The sequence below is a fragment of the Oryctolagus cuniculus genome, chromosome 2, assembly GCF_964237555.1.
Source record: "Oryctolagus cuniculus chromosome 2, mOryCun1.1, whole genome shotgun sequence".
Taxonomy (NCBI): domain Eukaryota; kingdom Metazoa; phylum Chordata; class Mammalia; order Lagomorpha; family Leporidae; genus Oryctolagus; species Oryctolagus cuniculus.
In genome coordinates, this window is record NC_091433.1 from 1,764,334 (window position 1) to 1,781,972 (window position 17,639).

Consider the following 17,639-nt stretch of genomic DNA (forward strand, 5'->3'; position numbering starts at 1 on the left):
TGGTAAAGTAGACTATTGTTTTGTTTTTCTGCAGAAAATCATTTGCCATTTCTTTTAGATGGGATAGGAATTAAGAATGGTAACTTAGGTTTTTTTGTCTTCATGATTGGCGCCAACTAGACTTAAATTTCCTGCAGTGGTTAGCAGAAGTTCTACACACTGAAGTGGCCTTTTCTCTGAAAGTAGACTTAGCGCTGGGAGAAGATGCTTTTATTTTCATGCGCCCCTGTTAGTGATTAGAGTGTGTGCCTCCTGCGTGTAACCTGTCACTCGTTAAACCCTCAGAATGGTGCCCCTCGAAGCTTGCGTGCTGCCCTGTGGAGGTTTGCTGAGCTGGCTCACCTGGTTCGGCCTCAGAAATGCAGGTAGGTTGTGCACTGGGTCGCCGTTTCTGGTTTGGGGACCGACGACTGTTGATCTGCTGGGTCTCAGTTCCAGTGTCCTTTCTTCAAGGGGCTTCCCTGTCTTCCAGGCCCGTTAGAAATACTCCTGTACACGCCGTCAGGTGCTTGTTTTCCCTGTCTTCCAGGCCCGTTAGAAATACTCCTGTACACGCCGTCAGGTGCTTGTTTTCCCTGTCTTCCAGGCCCGTTAGAAATACTCCTGTACACGCCGTCAGGTGCTTGTTTTCCCTGTCTTCCAGGCCCGTTAGAAATACTCCTGTACACGCCGTCAGGTGCTTGTTTTCCCTGTCTTCCAGTGCCCGTTAGAAATACTCCTGTACACGCCGTCAGGTGCTTGTTTTCCCTGTCTTCCAGGCCCGTTAGAAATACTCCTGTACACGCTGTCAGGTGCTTGTTTTCCCTGTCTTCCAGTGCCCGTTAGAAATACTCCTGTACACGCCGTCAGGTGCTTGTTTTCCCTGTCTTCCAGTGCCCGTTAGAAATACTCCTGTACACGCCGTCAGGTGCTTGTTTTCCCTGTCTTCCAGTGCCCGTTAGAAATACTCCTGTACACGCCGTCAGGTGCTTGTTTTCCCTGTCTTCCAGTGCCCGTTAGAAATACTCCTGTACACGCCGTCAGGTGCTTGTTTTCCCTGTCTTCCAGGCCCGTTAGAAATACTCCTGTACACGCTGTCAGGTGCTTGTTTTCCCTGTCTTCCAGTGCCCGTTAGAAATATTCCTGCGCCGGCACACCGGGTTCTAGTCCCAGTTGGGGCACCGGATTCTGTCCCGGTTGCCCCTCTTCCAGGCCAGCTCTCTGCTGTGGCCAGGGAGTGCAGTGGAGGATGGCCCAAGTGCTTGGACCCTGCACCCCATGGGAGACCAGGATAAGTACCTGGCTCTTGCCTTCGGATCAGTGCGGTGCACCGGCCGCAGCGTGCCGGGCGTGGCGGCCATTGGAGGGTAAACCAACGGCAAAGGAAGACCTTTCTCTCTGTCTCTCTCTCACTGTCCACTCTGCCTCTCAAAAAAAAAAAAAAAAAAAAAAAAAAAAAAAAGCCGGCGCCGCGGCTCACTAGGCTAATCCTCCACCTGTGGTGCCGGCACACCGGGTTCTAGTCCCGGTCGGGGCGCCAGATTCTGTCCTGGTTGCTCCTCTTCCAGTCCAGCTCTCTGCTGTGGCCTGGGAGGGCAGTGGAGGATGGCCCAAGTGCTTGGGCCCTGCACCCCATGGGAGACCAGAAGCACCTGGCTCCTGCCATTGGATCAGCGCGATGTGCAGGTCACAGCGCGCCGGCTGCAGCGGCCACTGGAGGGTGAACCAACGGCAAAGGAAGACCTTTCTCTCTGTCTCTCTCTCTCACTGTCCACTCTGCCTCTCAAAAAAAAAAAAGAAAAGAAAAGAAAAGAAATATTCCTATACACGCCGTCAGGTGCTTGTTTGTTTTCTACCCCAGCCTCTTCCAAAAGACTCAGGGGATTTGTGACCGAGGGCTGTGTTGTTCTCTGCTGCTGCCTGAGCCGGCGCAGCGTCTGCACACAGAGTTGCCTAGAAGGCGCTCTGTGAGCAGTTGAAGGGTGGGACAGCAGCCTCATCGCCGACTGAATGTTGAGCTGTGAATAAAGTTTTGGCTAGTTTAGTTGAGTTCTGTCTTAATTAGTTGAAAAGCGAAAGCTGGACCACTTTGTCACCCCCTTCCCTCTGTCCTCAACTCCAAAGTGTGCTTGAGTCCCATAGGTTCTCAGCTCCACTGCTGTTGATGTGACACGGCAGAGGTGGCGGCTGGCGCAGCAGTGAAGTCACCGCGTGGGATGCCCATGTCCCATGTCGCAGTGCCCTGTGCAAGTCCCGGCTTCCTGCGGACGCAGACCCTGGGAGGCAGCGGTTGCTGCCTCAGCTTCCTGGGTCCCTGCAACCACATAGGAGATGCCCCTGGCCTTGGCCTTGCCCAGACCCAGCTGTTGTAGGCTTGGGGGAGTGGACCCTGCGGATGGAAGAGCTCCCTGTCTCTGTCTGTGTCTCTGCCCTGCAGATAAATTAGAATTAATAAATCTTACATGGCCACGGAGGTACAAGTCACTAAGGAAATTTCTGTTTACACAGTATAACTTTTCTTTTAGTATCTTTATTTTGAAAAATTTGTCATATTCTTTTTTTTTTTTTTGAACAGGCAGAGACAGAGAGAAAGGTCTTCCTTTTCCGTTGGTTCACCCTCCAATGGCTGCTGCGGCCGGCACACCGTGCTGATCCGAAGGCAGGAGCCAGGTGCTTCTCCTGGTCTCCCATGGGGTGGAGGGCCCAAGTACTTGGGCCATCCTCCACTGCACTCCCTGGCCACAGCAGAGGCCTGACAGGAGGAGGAGCAACCGGGACAGAATCCGGCGCCCCGACCAGGTCTAGAACCCGGGGTGCCGGCGCTACAGGCAGAGGATTAGCCTAGTGAGCCACGGCACCGACCAAATTTGTCATATTCTGAAACGACACGTCTCAGTTCTCCCATGGTAGCCTCAGTGACCTTGGAAAATATTTGGCAGGCCGACATTGTGGTGTAGGGGTTAAAGCTCCTGCCTGCTATGCTGGCATCTCTACGGGCTCTAGTTTGTGTCCCCAGCTGCTTCATTCCAATCCTGCTCCCTGCTAATGGCCTGGTAAAGCAGCAAAAGATAGTTCAAGTCCTTAGGCCCCTGCCATCCACGTGGACAACCCAGAAGAAGCTCCTGCCTCCTGGGTTTTTGCTTTGGCCTGCCCAGCCCTGGCCATTGTGGCCTTTTGGGGAGTGAAGTGTCAGAAGAAAGTTCTCTTTCTCGCCTCCTCTCTGTAACTCTGCCTTTCAAATAAATAAATCTTTTTTTTTTTTTTTTAAGGATTTATTTACTTATTTGAAAGTTGGAGTGATAGAGAGAGGAGAGACAGAGGTATTTTTCATCTGCTGGTTCATTCCCCAGATGGCTACAATGGCCAGTACTGGGCCAGGCCAAAGCCAGGAGTCAGAAGCTTCTTCTGGGCTTTGCACATGGATGCAGGGGCCCAAGCACTTGGGCCATCCTCTGCTGCTTTCACAGGCGCATCAGCAGGGAGCTGGATCGGAAGCAGAGCAGCTGAGACTTGAACCCATAAGGGATGCTGGCATTGTAAGTGGTGGCTTAACCCGCTGCGCCACGGCACCAGCCCCAAATAAATCTTTGGGGGAAAAAGTATGTGGGTGATGACACTCCCTTACCCTGCTTAGTTCTTCAGGCGAGTCAGACTTCTCTTCCTTCTGATACTGGTTTATTCTACTCCCAGGGTTTAAGCAAAAGTGTCACCTCCTCTGAGAGGCCCCAACACCGACTTCCCTATCTAATAAAATATCCCAGGTACCCCCATGGGTTTTGCTCTGTGGTTCTGTTCACTGCCTGTCTTTGCCAGTAGGGGCCGAAGGGCAAACCCCTGGCAGGCATCTGGGCAGCTCCAGGCCTGTGTATTACCGAATACATATTTTTCATACGTTTAAAAGTTTATATGAGGCCGGCGCCGCGGCTCACTAGGCTAATCCTCCGCCTTGTGGTGCCGGCACACCGGGTTCTAGTCCCGGTCGGGGCGCCGGATTCTGTCCCAGTTGCCCCTCTTCCAGACCAGCTCTCTGCTGTGGCCCGGGAGTGCAGTGGAGGATGGCCCAAGTCCTTGGGCCCTGCACCCCATGGGAGACCAGGATAAGTACCTGGCTCCTGTCATCGGATCAGCATGGTACGCCGGCCGCGGCGGCCATTGGAGGGTGAACCAATGGCAAAAGAAAGACCTTTCTCTCTGTCTCTCTCTCTCACTGTCCACTCTGCCTGTCCAAAAAAAAAAAAAAATAAAATAAAATAAAATAAAAAAGTTTATATGTAAACTCTCCTTTTTAAAATAAGCATTATTCTGATTTCTTTTTTCTTTCTTTTTTTTTTTTTTTAAGATTGATTTATTTTGAAAGAGTTACAGAGAAGGAGAGATAGACAGAGAGGTCTTCCATCTGCTGGTTCACTCCCCAGATGGCTGCAACAGCCAGAGCTGCGCCGATCCAAAGCCAGGAGCCAGGAGCTTCTTCTGGGTCTCCCACTCGGTGCAAAGGCCCAAGCACTTGGGCCATCTGTGCTTTTCCAGGCCATAGCAGAGAGCTGGATTGGAAGTGGAGCAGCTGGGACTCGAACCAGTGCCCATATGGAATGCCAGCACTGCAGTTGGCGGCTTTACCTGCTACACCACTGCACCAGCCCCCTGATTTCTTAATTTTTCTGTTTAAAGTGGTATTTTCTTGTATTATCTATTTTCCAGTTGAAATTATGAATATTTTAAATTATTTTTTAAAGATTTATTTATATATTTGAAAAGCAGAGTTATAGAGAGGCTGAGGCACAGAGAGAGAGATCTTATATCTGATGGTTCACTCCCCAAATGGCTGCAATGGCCAGAGCTGGGCTGATCCAAAGCCAGGAGCCAAGAGCTTCTTGCAGGTTTCTCACTCAGGTGCAGAGGCCCAAGGGCTCGGACCATCTTCTGCTGCTTTCCCAGGTGCATTAGCAGGGACCTGAATCAGAAGTGGAGCATCAGGGACTTGAACTGGTGCCCACATGGGATGCCAGCACTGCAGGCAGTGGCTTTTTACCCTCTATGCCTCAGCGCTGGCCCCGAAAATGAGTATTTTAAGAACTATTGTAATTGACTGCCGATACTTTTTTTTTTTTTTGATTTATGTATTTATGTGAAAAGCAGAAAGAGAGAGAGAGAGAGAGACAGAGAGAGGTCTTCCATCTGCTGTTTCACTCCTCAGATGGCCAAAACATCCAGCACTGGGCCAGGCCAAAGGCAGGAGCCGTGAATTTCATCCTGGTCTCCTACGTGGATGCCTGGGCCCAAGCATGTGGCTGTCCTCTGCTGCTTCCCCAGGCATGTTAGCAGGGAGCTGGATTAGAAGTGGAGCAGCCGGGACTTGCACTGGCGCTGGTGCTGCTGGAGGTGGCTTTTCTCTCTCTCTCTTTTTTTAAAGATTTATTTTATTTACTTGTAAATCAGAGTTACACAGAGAGAGAAGTAGAGGCAGAGAGATCTTCTATGCGCTGGTTCACTCCCCAGATGGCCACAACGGCCAGAGCTGCACCTATCCAAAGCCAGGAGCCGGGAGGTTCTCCTGGGTCTCCCACGCGGGTGCGGGGGCCCAAGCACTGGGCCATCCTCCACTACTTTCCCAGGCCATAGCAGGGAGCTGGGTTGGAAGTGGAGCAGCTGAGACTTGAACCGGCGCCAACATGGGATGCCAGCCTGCAGGCGGTGGCTTCACCTGCTCTGCCACAGTGCCAGCTCCATGGAGATGGCTTTTTTCATTACACTACAGAGCCTGCCCCACCAGTACTTTTATTTATTTATTTGAAAGTCAGAGTTACACAGAGAGGAGAGAGAGGTCTTCCATCTGCTGATTCACTCCCCAGTTGGTTGCAACGGCCGGAGCTGTGCCAATCCGGAGCCAGGAGCTTCTTCCAGGTCTCCTACGTGGGTGCAGGGACCAAGTACTTGGGCCATCTTCCGCTGCTTTCCCAGGCCACAGCAGAGAGCTGGATCGGAACTGGAGCAGCCAGGTTTCAAACCGGCGCCCATATGGGATGCCAGTGCTTCAGACCATTGCGTTAACCCGCTGCGCCACAGCACCGGCTTCCTGCCAGTACTTCTTAAAGCCAGCCTATCGGCGTCCTCTGTGATTGTGGGAGGAGTGCAGGATGAGTCTCCCACGTTTGTGCTTCGGCTGCCAGCGTCCTCCAAGTTCTTTCATGGAGCTTTGGCCTGTCTCTGTTCGGGATTGTTTTGCATGTAAAACTGGCTGTTCCCCAACAGATAAGTGGTTGCTTGTCTTCGCATTAGTTCTCTGCAGGAGTAACTGATGTTCCTCTCACACATGTAGGCCTTACCTAGTAAACCTCCTGCCGTGCCTGACGCGAACAAGCAAGAGACCTGAGGAATCAGTCCAGGAGACCCTGGCTGCAGCTGTTCCCAAAATTATGGCTTCGTTTGGAAATTTTGCGAATGACAATGAAATTAAGGTATGATGGTTGCCTCGGTTCACAGGCATGTGAATGATGTAGTGAACAGGCTTGTGGGTGTTCGGGCTTTGGAGCAGCAGTCCGCTGAGAGTGCTCGTGGAATTTCCACTGCCCTCATGTGGCCAACTGTGCTTCCACTCCGCTTTCTTGTCTGGGGGTGGTTAGAGAGACGGTTTACAGATGCACATTGGAAGGGATTTTCCAGAGCAGATTGGTTCTAGGTGTGCAAGGTCGACCAGAGGCAGTGTGACTGTTCCAGGCCTGCAGGGAGCAGGAAGCTTGCTGACGTGCCTTGTCGCTGTGAAGTCAAGTGGCTTCCTGTCCACAGCCACCTGCAAATCTGCATTACGGTCACTCCGTGATGTGGCCTGCAGGTGATAGGGTTCTTGGCCATCCGCTCTTTTGTGGGTGAGTGCTGTGGTCAGTGGTGCAGTGGTCGGAGCACTGTCCTCACTGCTGGCTCTGTCCCTTTAGGCAGATTGTCCAGCACTCTAAGTTTGTTTCCTTTTTACTCTGAAAAATGAGCCATCAAGGGTACTCACGTGGCTGAGGCGGAAATGAAAGAATACCTGTTAGTAGTGTGAAGATTCAGGTTTTATTAGCTGTGTGGCCCTGGATAAATGATTCAGCCTCTCTCTCTCTTTTTTTTTTTTTTCTCAGTTTTCTTGTTTTATTAAGAAGCTGTTAAAACCAATGTCCTGAGTTTTGGAATGATGAAGGGAGATCTTGAATCTGAAGAATTCAGTGAAGTAACTGAATCACTGTAAATAGTAGTTGTCAGTTTGATTGGCGCCAGGTACTTCCGGGTCCCCCACGTGGTGCAGCAGCCCTGGGACTTGGGGCATCTTCCACTGCTTTTCCAGGTCGTTAGCTGGATCGAAAGTGGAGCGGCTGGGACTGGAACCAGTGCCCATATGGGATGCTGGTGCTGCAGGTGGCGGCTTTACCTGCTACGCCACAGTGCTGGCCCCTCCCTTGCTATTTATAAGGTCCTTCTCCAGATTTTTTAGTCTTAAAGCTTGACTGGGAACATGCAATTCACATAAGGATCAGTTTATTCCCTCTATTACTGGTTGTAAAGCCTTTTTCCTTTAGTTTTTTTTTTTTTTTTTTTTTTTTTTTAAGATTTTATTTATTTGAGAGAGACAATTACAGACAGTGAGAGGGAGAGACAGAGAGAAAAGGTCTTCTATCCTTTAGTCCCCAAATGTCCGCAGTGGCGGAAGCTAAGCCAGTCAGAAACCAGGAGCCAGGAGCTTCTTCCGGGTCTTGCACGTGGGTACAGGAGCCCAAGCACTTGGGCCATCTTCCACTGCTTTCCCAGGCCTTGGTAGAGAGCTGGATCGGAAGTGGTATAGCCGGGACTCAAACCAGCGCCCATGTGGGATGCTGGTGCTGCAGGCAGAGGATTAACCCACTGTGCCACAGTGTTGCCCCTTTCCTTCACTTTTATTTGCACCTTGTCTGCTCCTAATCTTTTATTAAATTTATTTATTTATTTATTTATTTATTTATTTATTTATTTTTGACAGGCAGAGTTAGAGAAAGAGAGACAGAGAGAAAGGTCTTCCTTTTCCATTGGTTCACCCCCCAAAATGGCCGCTATGGCTGGTGTGCTGCGGCTGGCGCGCCGCGCCGATCCAAAGCCAGGAGCCAGGTGCTTCCTCCCGGTCTCCCATGCGGATGCAGCGCCCAAGCACTTGGGCCATCCTCCACTGCACTCCTGGGCCAAAGCAGAGAGCTGGACGGGAAGAGGAGCAGCCAGGACAGAACCGGTGCCCCAGCCGGGACTAGAACCCGGTGTGCCAGCGCCGCAGGTGGAGGATTAGCCTAGTGAGCCGCGGCGCCGGCCTACTCATAATCTTAACCTCACAATTGGATCTCCTCCTGGAAGATTAATTTCTACCTTAGGTGCATATAAAAATGACCCATAAAATTGTTTTTTAATTAAGTATTGGAGCTTGGAACCTCTCCCCCTTTACCACTGACGACGTCAGTTTTTCTGTGGAGAATTCTGTACCTTTTGGTTGGAACATCAGGCAAGAATAGGCAGCTCCAGTGTGAAACAAAAGTGTTGTGGTCCCCTTCAGGTTTCGTCCGTAAGTTTCCTCCACGCTGTAACTTGGGGTTTCGCCTTCTTGGTGAGCAGGCTTTCGATCTGCAGTGGGAAACCGTGATTTCCGCCGTTTCTGCTTTTCCTCTTCCCTCTCATGAAGACTTTCTGTGCTTCCCTAAATAGTTCCTCAGTTATTTTTCATTCTACCCATCAATCTTCTGTAATTTCTTTGTGATGTCAGACCACCTGTTGGTTATAAAATTAGCTTTTAAAAATCCTGGTTCCTCTGGATCCAGTCCAGAGTATTTTCTCTTTTGATCTTTAAGTCTTAGTAGGAAAGTGGGGAGGGGGTCCTCTTCTTTCTCCTGTTGAATTTCAAATGCCTTAGAGACACTTTGTGACCTGGTAGCAGACTTTCATTGCCTTAATTACCTCTCTGAGATCTGCATTTGTGCCTGATCCCTGGGATCAACATTGGAAAGTGTTTGGTTGGCCGATGAGACCCCTGTCTAGGAGGACGCTCCTTTTCTTAAATCAGGGTAAGGGTTTAAGGGGGCCGTTGGTAAGACTTTCTCATGATCCCCGGATGATCCTCCTGCCCCTGATTCTTCTGCTGCTGCCCCTTGATTTTCTTGTCTGCCACCCTGAGGTACATAGGGAGGGGCAGGCGTGATGAGGGGTCTGAAGACTTCATGTTGGGACCCTCCTCCTCCCTTCTGAGGGGAACGTAGGGGTCACGTCTTCATCCAGCAGAGAGCACAGTCCTGCCTCTCCTCTGGGAAGGATGGGGTTTGCTGTCACAGAACATCAGGGCCAGACTGGGGCCAGAGGACTGAGGGTCACGAATTGGGTCTTTAGGTCAAGTAGAAGCGCAGTTCCTCTTTGTTCCCGGTGCACGAGGTGATCCCCAGGAGCCCAGCATTCTCCCCGTGGACTCTCTGAGGGAGTCTCTTTGCCCCCCTGCCCCCCTTCCCTGGGCCTAGAACTCTGATTTCCCATTTTCAAGCGGTCTCTTGTGATGGGGACTTCTTGCACACCCTCCCCAGTGTTTCTGTGACCTCAGCCACTGTAGTGCAGGTTTCTTGACCCAATTCATCCATCCCCGGCTGTTTCCCTTGCAGGAGTTTGGAGCTTCTGGTTGAAGTCGGATTGTATGAAATATGTGGTAAGTTTCACCGGAGCTTTATCTTTTATCTCCATGGACTTTTGCTTCCCAGGTTCTCTTAAAGGCTTTCATAGCGAACCTGAAGTCGAGCTCCCCTGCTGTCCGGCGCACGGCGGCCAGCGCGGCTGTGAGCGTCTGCCAGCACTCGCGGAGGACCCAGTACTTCTACAGCTGGCTGCTGAACGTGCTCTTAGGTAAGCAGAGTCGGTGAGTGGGACGTGCAGCTTTGGCTCAGGAGAGACCTGAGAGTCCAGCACTGGACAGCCCCTCGGCTCGCAGGCCACGTCGCTTGGCAGTGGCAGACTGATAACGGGAGCCGTGTTGGGGTTCTGTGGCTGGCAGATGCAGCCGTGCTGAAGGGCACCTAGCTGGGCGCTGGTTCTGCCCGCGTCAGCCTGGCCCTCCATCTGTGAGGGCTCAGGTCCCTGTGGGTTCTGGTAGGTCAGTCGACAATGTCTCCTTCAGTATGAGTGACTGAAGTCAAGGCCAGAAGTGCTGAGGTGAGCCGTGGATCGCTTGCTCTAAGTGACTGCCCGCCTTGGCGATGCACCAGGTCATGTGCTGCCTTTGTCCCTCACGGCCAGGCGCGTCCAGGGCTTTCCTGCGGGTCTCTTGGCTTGACAAGCCCTGAATCCCGGGTTGAGGGTCCTGTTGCCGCCTTTGTAGGTCTGCTGGTTCCTGTGGAGGAAGAACATCCCACGCCGCTGGTCCTGGGCGTGCTGCTCACGCTGCGGTATCTGGTGCCCTTGCTGCAGCAGCAGGTCAAGGATACGAGCCTGAAAGGCAGCTTTGGGGTGACACGGAAAGAAATGGAAGTCTGTCCCTCAGCAGAGCAACTTGTGCAGGTAGGAGGGTGCAGGGTTGACCCTAGCCCTGGGCTGCAGGGACGCACATTCACAGAGCCACGGTAGGTTAGGCTGCTGCCTGTGACACCCACATCTCATATAGGCACTGGTTCGTGTCCTGGCTGCTCCACTTCCTGTCCAGCTCCCTGCTAATTTGCCTGGGGAAGCAGCAGAGAGTGACCCAAGTACTTGGCCCTTGCACCCACTTGGGAGATCTGGAGGAAGCTCCTGGCTTTGGCTTGGCCCAGCCCCAGCTGTTGCAGCTGTTTGGGGAGTGAACTAGCTGATGGAAGACTCTCTCTCTCTCTCTCTGTCTCTCAAATAAATAAATAAATAAATCTTAAAAATTAAAAAAAATCACTTAATTTCCTTTTTTTTAAAGATTTATTTATTCATTTGAAAGTCAGAGTTACATAGAGAGAAGGAGAGGCAGAGAGAGAGAAAGAGAGGTTTTCCATTCGCTGGTTCACTCCCTGGTTGGCTGCAACAGTAGGAGCTGCATGGATCTGAAGCCAGGAGCCAGGAATTTCTTACGGGTCTCCCATGTGGGTGCAGGGGCCCAAGCACTTGGACTATCTTCTGCTGCCTTCCCAGGCCATAGCAGAGAGCTGGACAGGAAGTGGAGCAGCCGGGACTCGAACTGGCGCTCATACGGGATGTAGCACTGCAGGCGGTGGCTTTTCCTGCTGCACCACAGCACTGGCCCCTGCCACTTAATTTCATTAGGAAGCAGCAGAGCCGAGAATGGACTCTGGGGCAGGATGGCTCAGCTGCCATCATGGGGGTCAACCTTTAGTCCATGACCTGTGTGTATCTTGTCCTTTCAAGTTATGTGGAATGTTGTGCACACCATGTAAACCCCTGCCTGGCCCAGAGACTGCTGCCGCCATGTTCTAAAGCTGGGCTCGTCAGTGTGCTCCTCCACTTGGTAACTTGTTTGAGCTCCGTCTTTGTGCGAGGCACTGGGATGGGTGCTGGGAATCCAGTGTGGCGTGCACTGGGTGCAGTGGTGAGTACCTCTGCCCTGCACCTGCGACTGGTATGCCGAGCAGGGAGGCATGCTGAGAAGTGTGGGGGGACAAAGTGTGGGTCCTGGTAGGCATGCAAGAGCTCAGTGCTCTCTGAAAGCATTACTTGAGGATACATTCCTGCCACAAGGGGAAGCCCTGAAGTCGGAGAGAGAGGCATCTAACCCAGGACTGTGCTGAGAGCGATTGAGCCGAGAGAGGCATCTAACCCAGGACTGTGCCGAGAGCGATTGAGCCGAGAGAGGCATCTAACCCAGGACTGTGCCAAGAGCGATTGAGCCGAGAGAGGCATCTAACCCAGGACTGTGCCGAGAGCGATTGAGCCGAGAGAGGCATCTAACCCAGGACTGTGCTGAGAGCGATTGAGCCGAGAGAGGCATCTAACCCAGGACTGTGCTGAGAGCGATTGAGCCGAGAGAGAGGCATCTAACCCAGGACTGTGCCGAGAGCGATTGAGCCGAGAGAGAGGCATCTAACCCAGGACTGTGCTGAGAGGGTTCTAGGTGATAGCTGTGCAGAGTTCAGATTAGGAGCTCCGAGTAACTCCTGCAGCAGACGCTACACCTGGAAGTGGGGAAGAGGGAAGACGGCGCCGGCATGTTGTTAGCACGGAGTTGGAGAAGAACAGTGGCTTTAGGAAAACCAGCAAAATCTGTGATCCAATTATGTAGCAAAACAACATGCTGGATAATTGTACGGAAGTAAGGATGATAATAAAAGATAATCCATTTGACTATTACCCTTGGGACACACAGTAATTATGACCTTCCTTTTTCTTTCATTTTGAATTGGGTCACATTAATAGGCTTTGCAGTGAATGATATTCATGTGCACATGGTAAGGTCCATACGTTTTAGACTTCTAGGTAGAACATGTACAGTTTAACTGCTCCACTTCTGATCCAGCTCCCTGCTAATGGCCTTGGAAAAGCAGCAGAGGACGGCTGAAGTGTTTGTGCTCCTGCCACCCACTGGGGAGATGTGGATGAAGCTCCTGGCTTGGTCCTGGCCCGGCTCCCGCCTGCTGTGGCCATCTGGGCAACAGACGGAAGATCTCTGTCCCCCTTTGCTCTGTGTCTCTCCCTCTTGGTCTCTGGAACTCTGACTTTCAAGTAAAAGAGAAAGATTTAAATGGTGCCCACTGGGGCACGGGGACTTGTTGCCGCTGCCAGTGGAGTTTAGGAGGGTCCGACGAGGTGCGGGACGCATGGGAGCTGGTTTCCGCTTTTCCCGGTGAACGGGAGGGACCTGCTGTGCTCAGAATGAACGGCGTACAGTCGGTGTGAGCTGGTTACCGGAGCGGGTGCCACAGCCTCTTCCATAATGGGCCAGGTGGCGAATGCTGCGGCTTTGCAGGCTGCCCCATCTCTGGTGCCGCTCTCGACTCGGCCAGTGTAGTGCAGAAGCAGTCCCAGATGACGATAAGAGGCCACGTTCGGATGAAATCTCACGTTCAGAAGTAGGCTCGGGCCAAACCTCGGCTGGAGACTGCCCCTCGTCAACCCTTGCTCTGCGGAGGTTTCCATCAGAAGAGTTCACGTAGGGAACAGTGTCGTGGCATAGCAGGGTTTGAGTCCCAGCTGTCCTGCTTCCCGCCCGTCCGGCTCCCTGCTGCTGTACCTGGGAAAGCAGTGGGGGATGCCTAAGTGCTTGGTCCCCTGCTTCCACATAGGAGACCCAGATGGAGATTTGGACTCCTAGCTTTGGCCGGGTCTTGTCCCTGCTGTTGAATCATTTGGAGACTGAATCAGTGGATCTCCGTGTCGCTCCTCTCTCTTTCTCCCCCTCTCCCTCTTGTCACTTCGCCTTTCAAATAAGCAAAACTTTTTTAATCTAAAGAGTTAAAACAGATGATAAAGGTGAGACTTTGTGAGACTTTTGCTTTTTATTTTTTTTTTAAGAGTATTTATTTGAGAGGCAAAGTTACAGAGAGAGGGAGAGACAGAGAAGTCTTCTCTGCTGGTTCACTCCCAGATTACCACAATGGCTGGAGCTGGACCAGTCTGGGTCTCCCACGTGGGTGCAGGGGCCGAAGCACTTGGGCCATCTTCTACTGCTTTCCCAGGCCATCAGCAGGGAGCTGGATTGGAAGTAGAGCAGCTGGGACACAAACCGGCACCCATATGGGATGCTGGCGCCGCAGGCAGAGGCTTAACTACTGCATCACAGTGCCGGCCCTGTGTGTATGAACTTCCGTGATGTTAAAAGTAGGGTTGGCAAGCTTACCAAGTAAAGGTACAGGATGCCAGTGAAATTTGAATTTCAGTTAAATAATGAGTAATTTGTGGTATAGATATGTGCCAAATTGCATGGGACTTACTTATACTAAAAATTTTTATTTATTTGAGATTCAAATTTTACCATGAACTCTTATTTTATATGATAATTTTTTTTTGAGATTTATTTATTTATTTGAAAGTCAAAGTTACACAGAGGGAGGAGAGGCAAACAGAGAGGTCTTCCATTCGCTGGTTTACTCACCAATTGACCGCATAGGCCAGAGTTGCGCCAATTCGAAGCCAGGAGCCAGGAGCTTCCTCAGGGTCACCCACATGGGTGCAGGGGCCCAAGGACTTGGGCCATCTTCTACTGCTTTCCCAGGCCATAGCAGAGAGCTGGATGGGAAGTGGAGCAGCTGGGTCCCAAACTGGCACCCATATGGGATGCTGACACTTCAGACCAGGGCGTTAACCCACTGCGCCACAGTGCCAGCCCTGTTATCTGATAATTCTAAATGGAAAAATAAGTTTATATATACTAATGTGATACAATGTTAAAAGTACTAATCCACTTTGACATGATGCCTTTAAAACTTTTTTAATTTTAGAAGTTATTTATTTATTTTAAAGAGTTACAGAGAAGGAGGGGGAGACGCAGAGCCATCTCCATCTGCTCTTTGGTTGTGAGGCTGTCCGCTGGACTGCATCCTCAGGTGTGCTGGGCCTTATTCCCTTGTCAGCTCTGGAAAATGCAGGTCTTAGCATGCTGCTGCTCTAGTGGAAGGAATTCATGTCACAACGAGAAAGCTACGGAAATTTAGAAAGCAGCGTGGAAGCTAGTGACCAACTTGGTCATGATGGTAGGGAAAATTTCAGGGGGAGAAATCCAGCCCAAAAAGACCTATTAAAAAAAAAATGAAGGGGCCGGCCATGGCTCACTTGGCTAATCCTCCGCCTGCGGCACTGGCACCCCGGGTTCTAGTCCCGGTTGCTCCTCTTCCAGGCCAGCTCTCTGCTGTGGCCCGGGAGGGCAGTGGAGGATGGCCCAAGTGCTTGGGCCCTGCACCCACATGAGAGACCAGGAGGAAGCACCTGGCTCCTGGCTTCGGATCAGTGCAGCGCCGGCTGTGGCAGCCATTAGGGGAGTGAACCAATGGAAGGAAGACCTTTCTCTCTGTCTCTCTCTCACTGTCTATAACTCTCTCTCTGTCTCTCTCGCTCACTGTCTAACTCTGCCTGTCCAAAAAAAAAAAAAAAAAAAGAAAAAAAGTGAAGGTCTGGTGGTATTGCACACTGGGTTAAGCCACTGCTCACCACAATGCTGACATCCTAACTGGGCGCCGGTTCAAGTCCTGGCTGCTCTGCTTCCTGCCCAGCTCCCTGCTGATGCACCTGGGGAAGCAGCAGAAGATGGTCCAGTCCTTGGGTGCCTTCCACCCGTGTGGGAGACCCATATGGAGTTCTGCTCTTCTGGCTTCTGTCTGGACCAACCATAGCTATTGTGGCTATTTGGAGAGTGAACTGGTGGATGGAAGATCTCTTTCTCTCTCTCTCTGTCCCTGTCTCTGTAACTCTGCCTTTCAAACAAATAAAATAAATGTTAAAAATATGAAAGTAGATGGCCGGTGCCGCGGCTCACTAGGCTAATCCTCCGCCTGCAGCGCCGGCACACCGGGTTCTAGTCCCGGTCGGGGCGCCAGATTCTGTCCTGGTTGCTCCTCTTCCAGTCCAGCTCTCTGCTGTGGCCTGGGAGGGCAGTGGAGGATGGCCCAAGTGCTTGGGCCCTGCACCCCATGGGAGACCAGGAGAAGCACCTGGCTCCTGCCACCGGATCAGCGTGGTGCACCGGCCGCGGCAGCCATTGGAGGGTGAACCAACGGCAAAGGAAGGCCTTTCTCTCTGTCTCTCTCTCTCTCTTACTGTCCACTCTGCCTGTAAAAAGTAAAAAAAAAAAAAAAAAAGAAAGTAGAATATATATATATATATATATTTTTTTTTTTGACAGGCAGAGTGGACAGTGAGAGAGAGAGAGACAGAGAGAAAGGTCTTCCTTTGCCGTTGGTTCACCCTCCAATGGCCGCCGCGGCCGGCGCGCTGCGGCCGGCGCACCGCGCTGATCCGATGGCAGGAGCCAGGAGCCAGGTGCTTTTCCTGGTCTCCCATGGGGTGCAGGGCCCAAGCACCTGGGCCATCCTCCACTGCACTCCCTGGCCACAGCAGAGAGCTGGCCTGGAAGAGGGGCAACCGGGACAGAATCCGGCGCCCCGACCGGGACTAGAACCCGGTGTGCCGGCGCCGCTAGGCGGAGGATTAGCCTAGTGAGCCGCGGCGCCGGCCGAAAGTAGAATATATTTGTAAAACCAAGTCTGGGGCTGGCGCTGTGGCACAGTAAGTTAAACCTCTGCCTGAGGTGCTGGCATCCCAGATGGGCGCTGGTTCAAGACCCAGATGCTCCTCTCCCCATCCAGCGCTCTGCTATGGCCTGGGAAAGCAGTGGAAGACGGCCCAAGTGCTTGGGCCCCTGCACCCGTGCAGGGGACCAGAGGAAGTGTCTGGCTTTGTACTGGCTCAACTCTTGGCTGTTGCAGCCATTTGGGGAGTGAACTAGTGGGTGGAAGACCTTTCTCTCTGTCTCTCCCTCTCTGTGTCTGTAACTCTGCTCTCAAATAAATAAATCTGATGGGGGAAAAACCAGAAAACCATGACCAAAGGCAGGCATTTGGCATAATGGTTAAGGTGCCATTTGGGACTCCTGCATCCCACTTTGGGGTGTCTAAGTTCAAGTCCCATCTTTTCTCCTGTTTCTGACTTTGTGCTAATGTGAATCACTGGGGGCAGCAGGCAGGTGATGGCTGGAATAACTGGGTCCCTGCCACCCACGTTGGAGTCCTGGATTGAGTTCCTGGCTCTTGCATCGGCCTGGTTGTGTGGGCATTTGAAGAGCAATCCAGCAGATGAGATATTTCTCTCCTTCTCTCAAATCAGTTAAAAACAAACGAAACAGAGCCATGACCAGCACACCTGTGTTTCTGTGGTTGTAGGTTTATGAACTGACTTTGCATCACACACAGCACCGAGACCACAACGTTGTCACTGGGGCGCTGGAACTGTTGCAGCAGCTCTTCCGGACTCCCCCACCAGAGCTGCTGCACGCTCTGACCACGCCGGGGGGCCTCGGGCAGCTCCCTGCGGCCGAAGAGGAGTCTGCTGGCCGGAGTCGCAGTGGGAGCATTGTGGACCTTCTCGGTGAGTTATTAGCAAGGTCCGCCTTAGAGTTAACAGTGCAGCAATAAACTGTCAGTTCCCCTGTTGACTTAAGGCCCTGCTCCAAGCTGAGCAATCCATATCTTAACTCCTGAGGAAAGCTCACAGTGGGTGACAAAATGCGGTCCATTATTTAGCACCCGGCCCCTGACTCTGGTGTGGCTGTCTCCTGTGGCATTTCTGGTGTCCTCGGATGGAAACATTGGGGAAGGTGTTGAGTGTCTGCGTCTGGGCTCTCGAGCTCTCCGCTCCTTTGGGTGCTGGCTTCAGAAATCTCCTCCAGCCTCCACCCTTCAGCCACCTATACTGCCCAGTCTCTGCTTCTCTCTTCAGCACTCAGGGCGCTTCTGATTCCGCGAAGGCTTGCGCCCTGGTGCTGTGGGTGCAGTCGGCCATGTCTGACGAGAGGGCGCCCTTTGGGAACGCTTGTTCCCCGGGTTCTAGAATGCAGCGTGGCACGCAGCAGGCCTGAGCTGAACGTTGGCTGAGTCTGGGCCTCCGTGTTGCTGCAGTGTGTGCGGTGGGCGTGGCTCATGGCGTGGGCCGGACGGGCTGACGGGTAGGCTGACGGCTGCCTCCTGTGCACCTGCGGCTTCCGTATGCCTTGTGTTCACTTGGCGATCAGGAGC

General features: G+C 52.2%; 1 protein-coding gene across 5 annotated transcripts in view; it reads left to right on the plus strand.

Moving 5' to 3' along the window:
• The window catches only part of HTT (huntingtin), a 166,441-nt gene that overhangs the window by 34,744 nt on the left and 114,058 nt on the right, over positions 1–17,639 (plus strand). For all 5 annotated transcript variants that reach the window (XR_011386170.1, XR_011386171.1, XM_070067983.1 and 2 more), the window contains exons 5-9: positions 286–365; positions 6,296–6,434; positions 9,708–9,849; positions 10,322–10,500; positions 16,788–16,992. Coding sequence is in view for 3 of the 5 variants with exons in the window: in XM_070067983.1 (XP_069924084.1) it covers positions 286–365; positions 6,296–6,434; positions 9,708–9,849; positions 10,322–10,500; positions 16,788–16,992 (745 nt within the window). In the remaining 2 variants the exon portion in view is untranslated. The remainder of the gene's footprint in view (positions 1–285; positions 366–6,295; positions 6,435–9,707; positions 9,850–10,321; positions 10,501–16,787; positions 16,993–17,639) is intronic.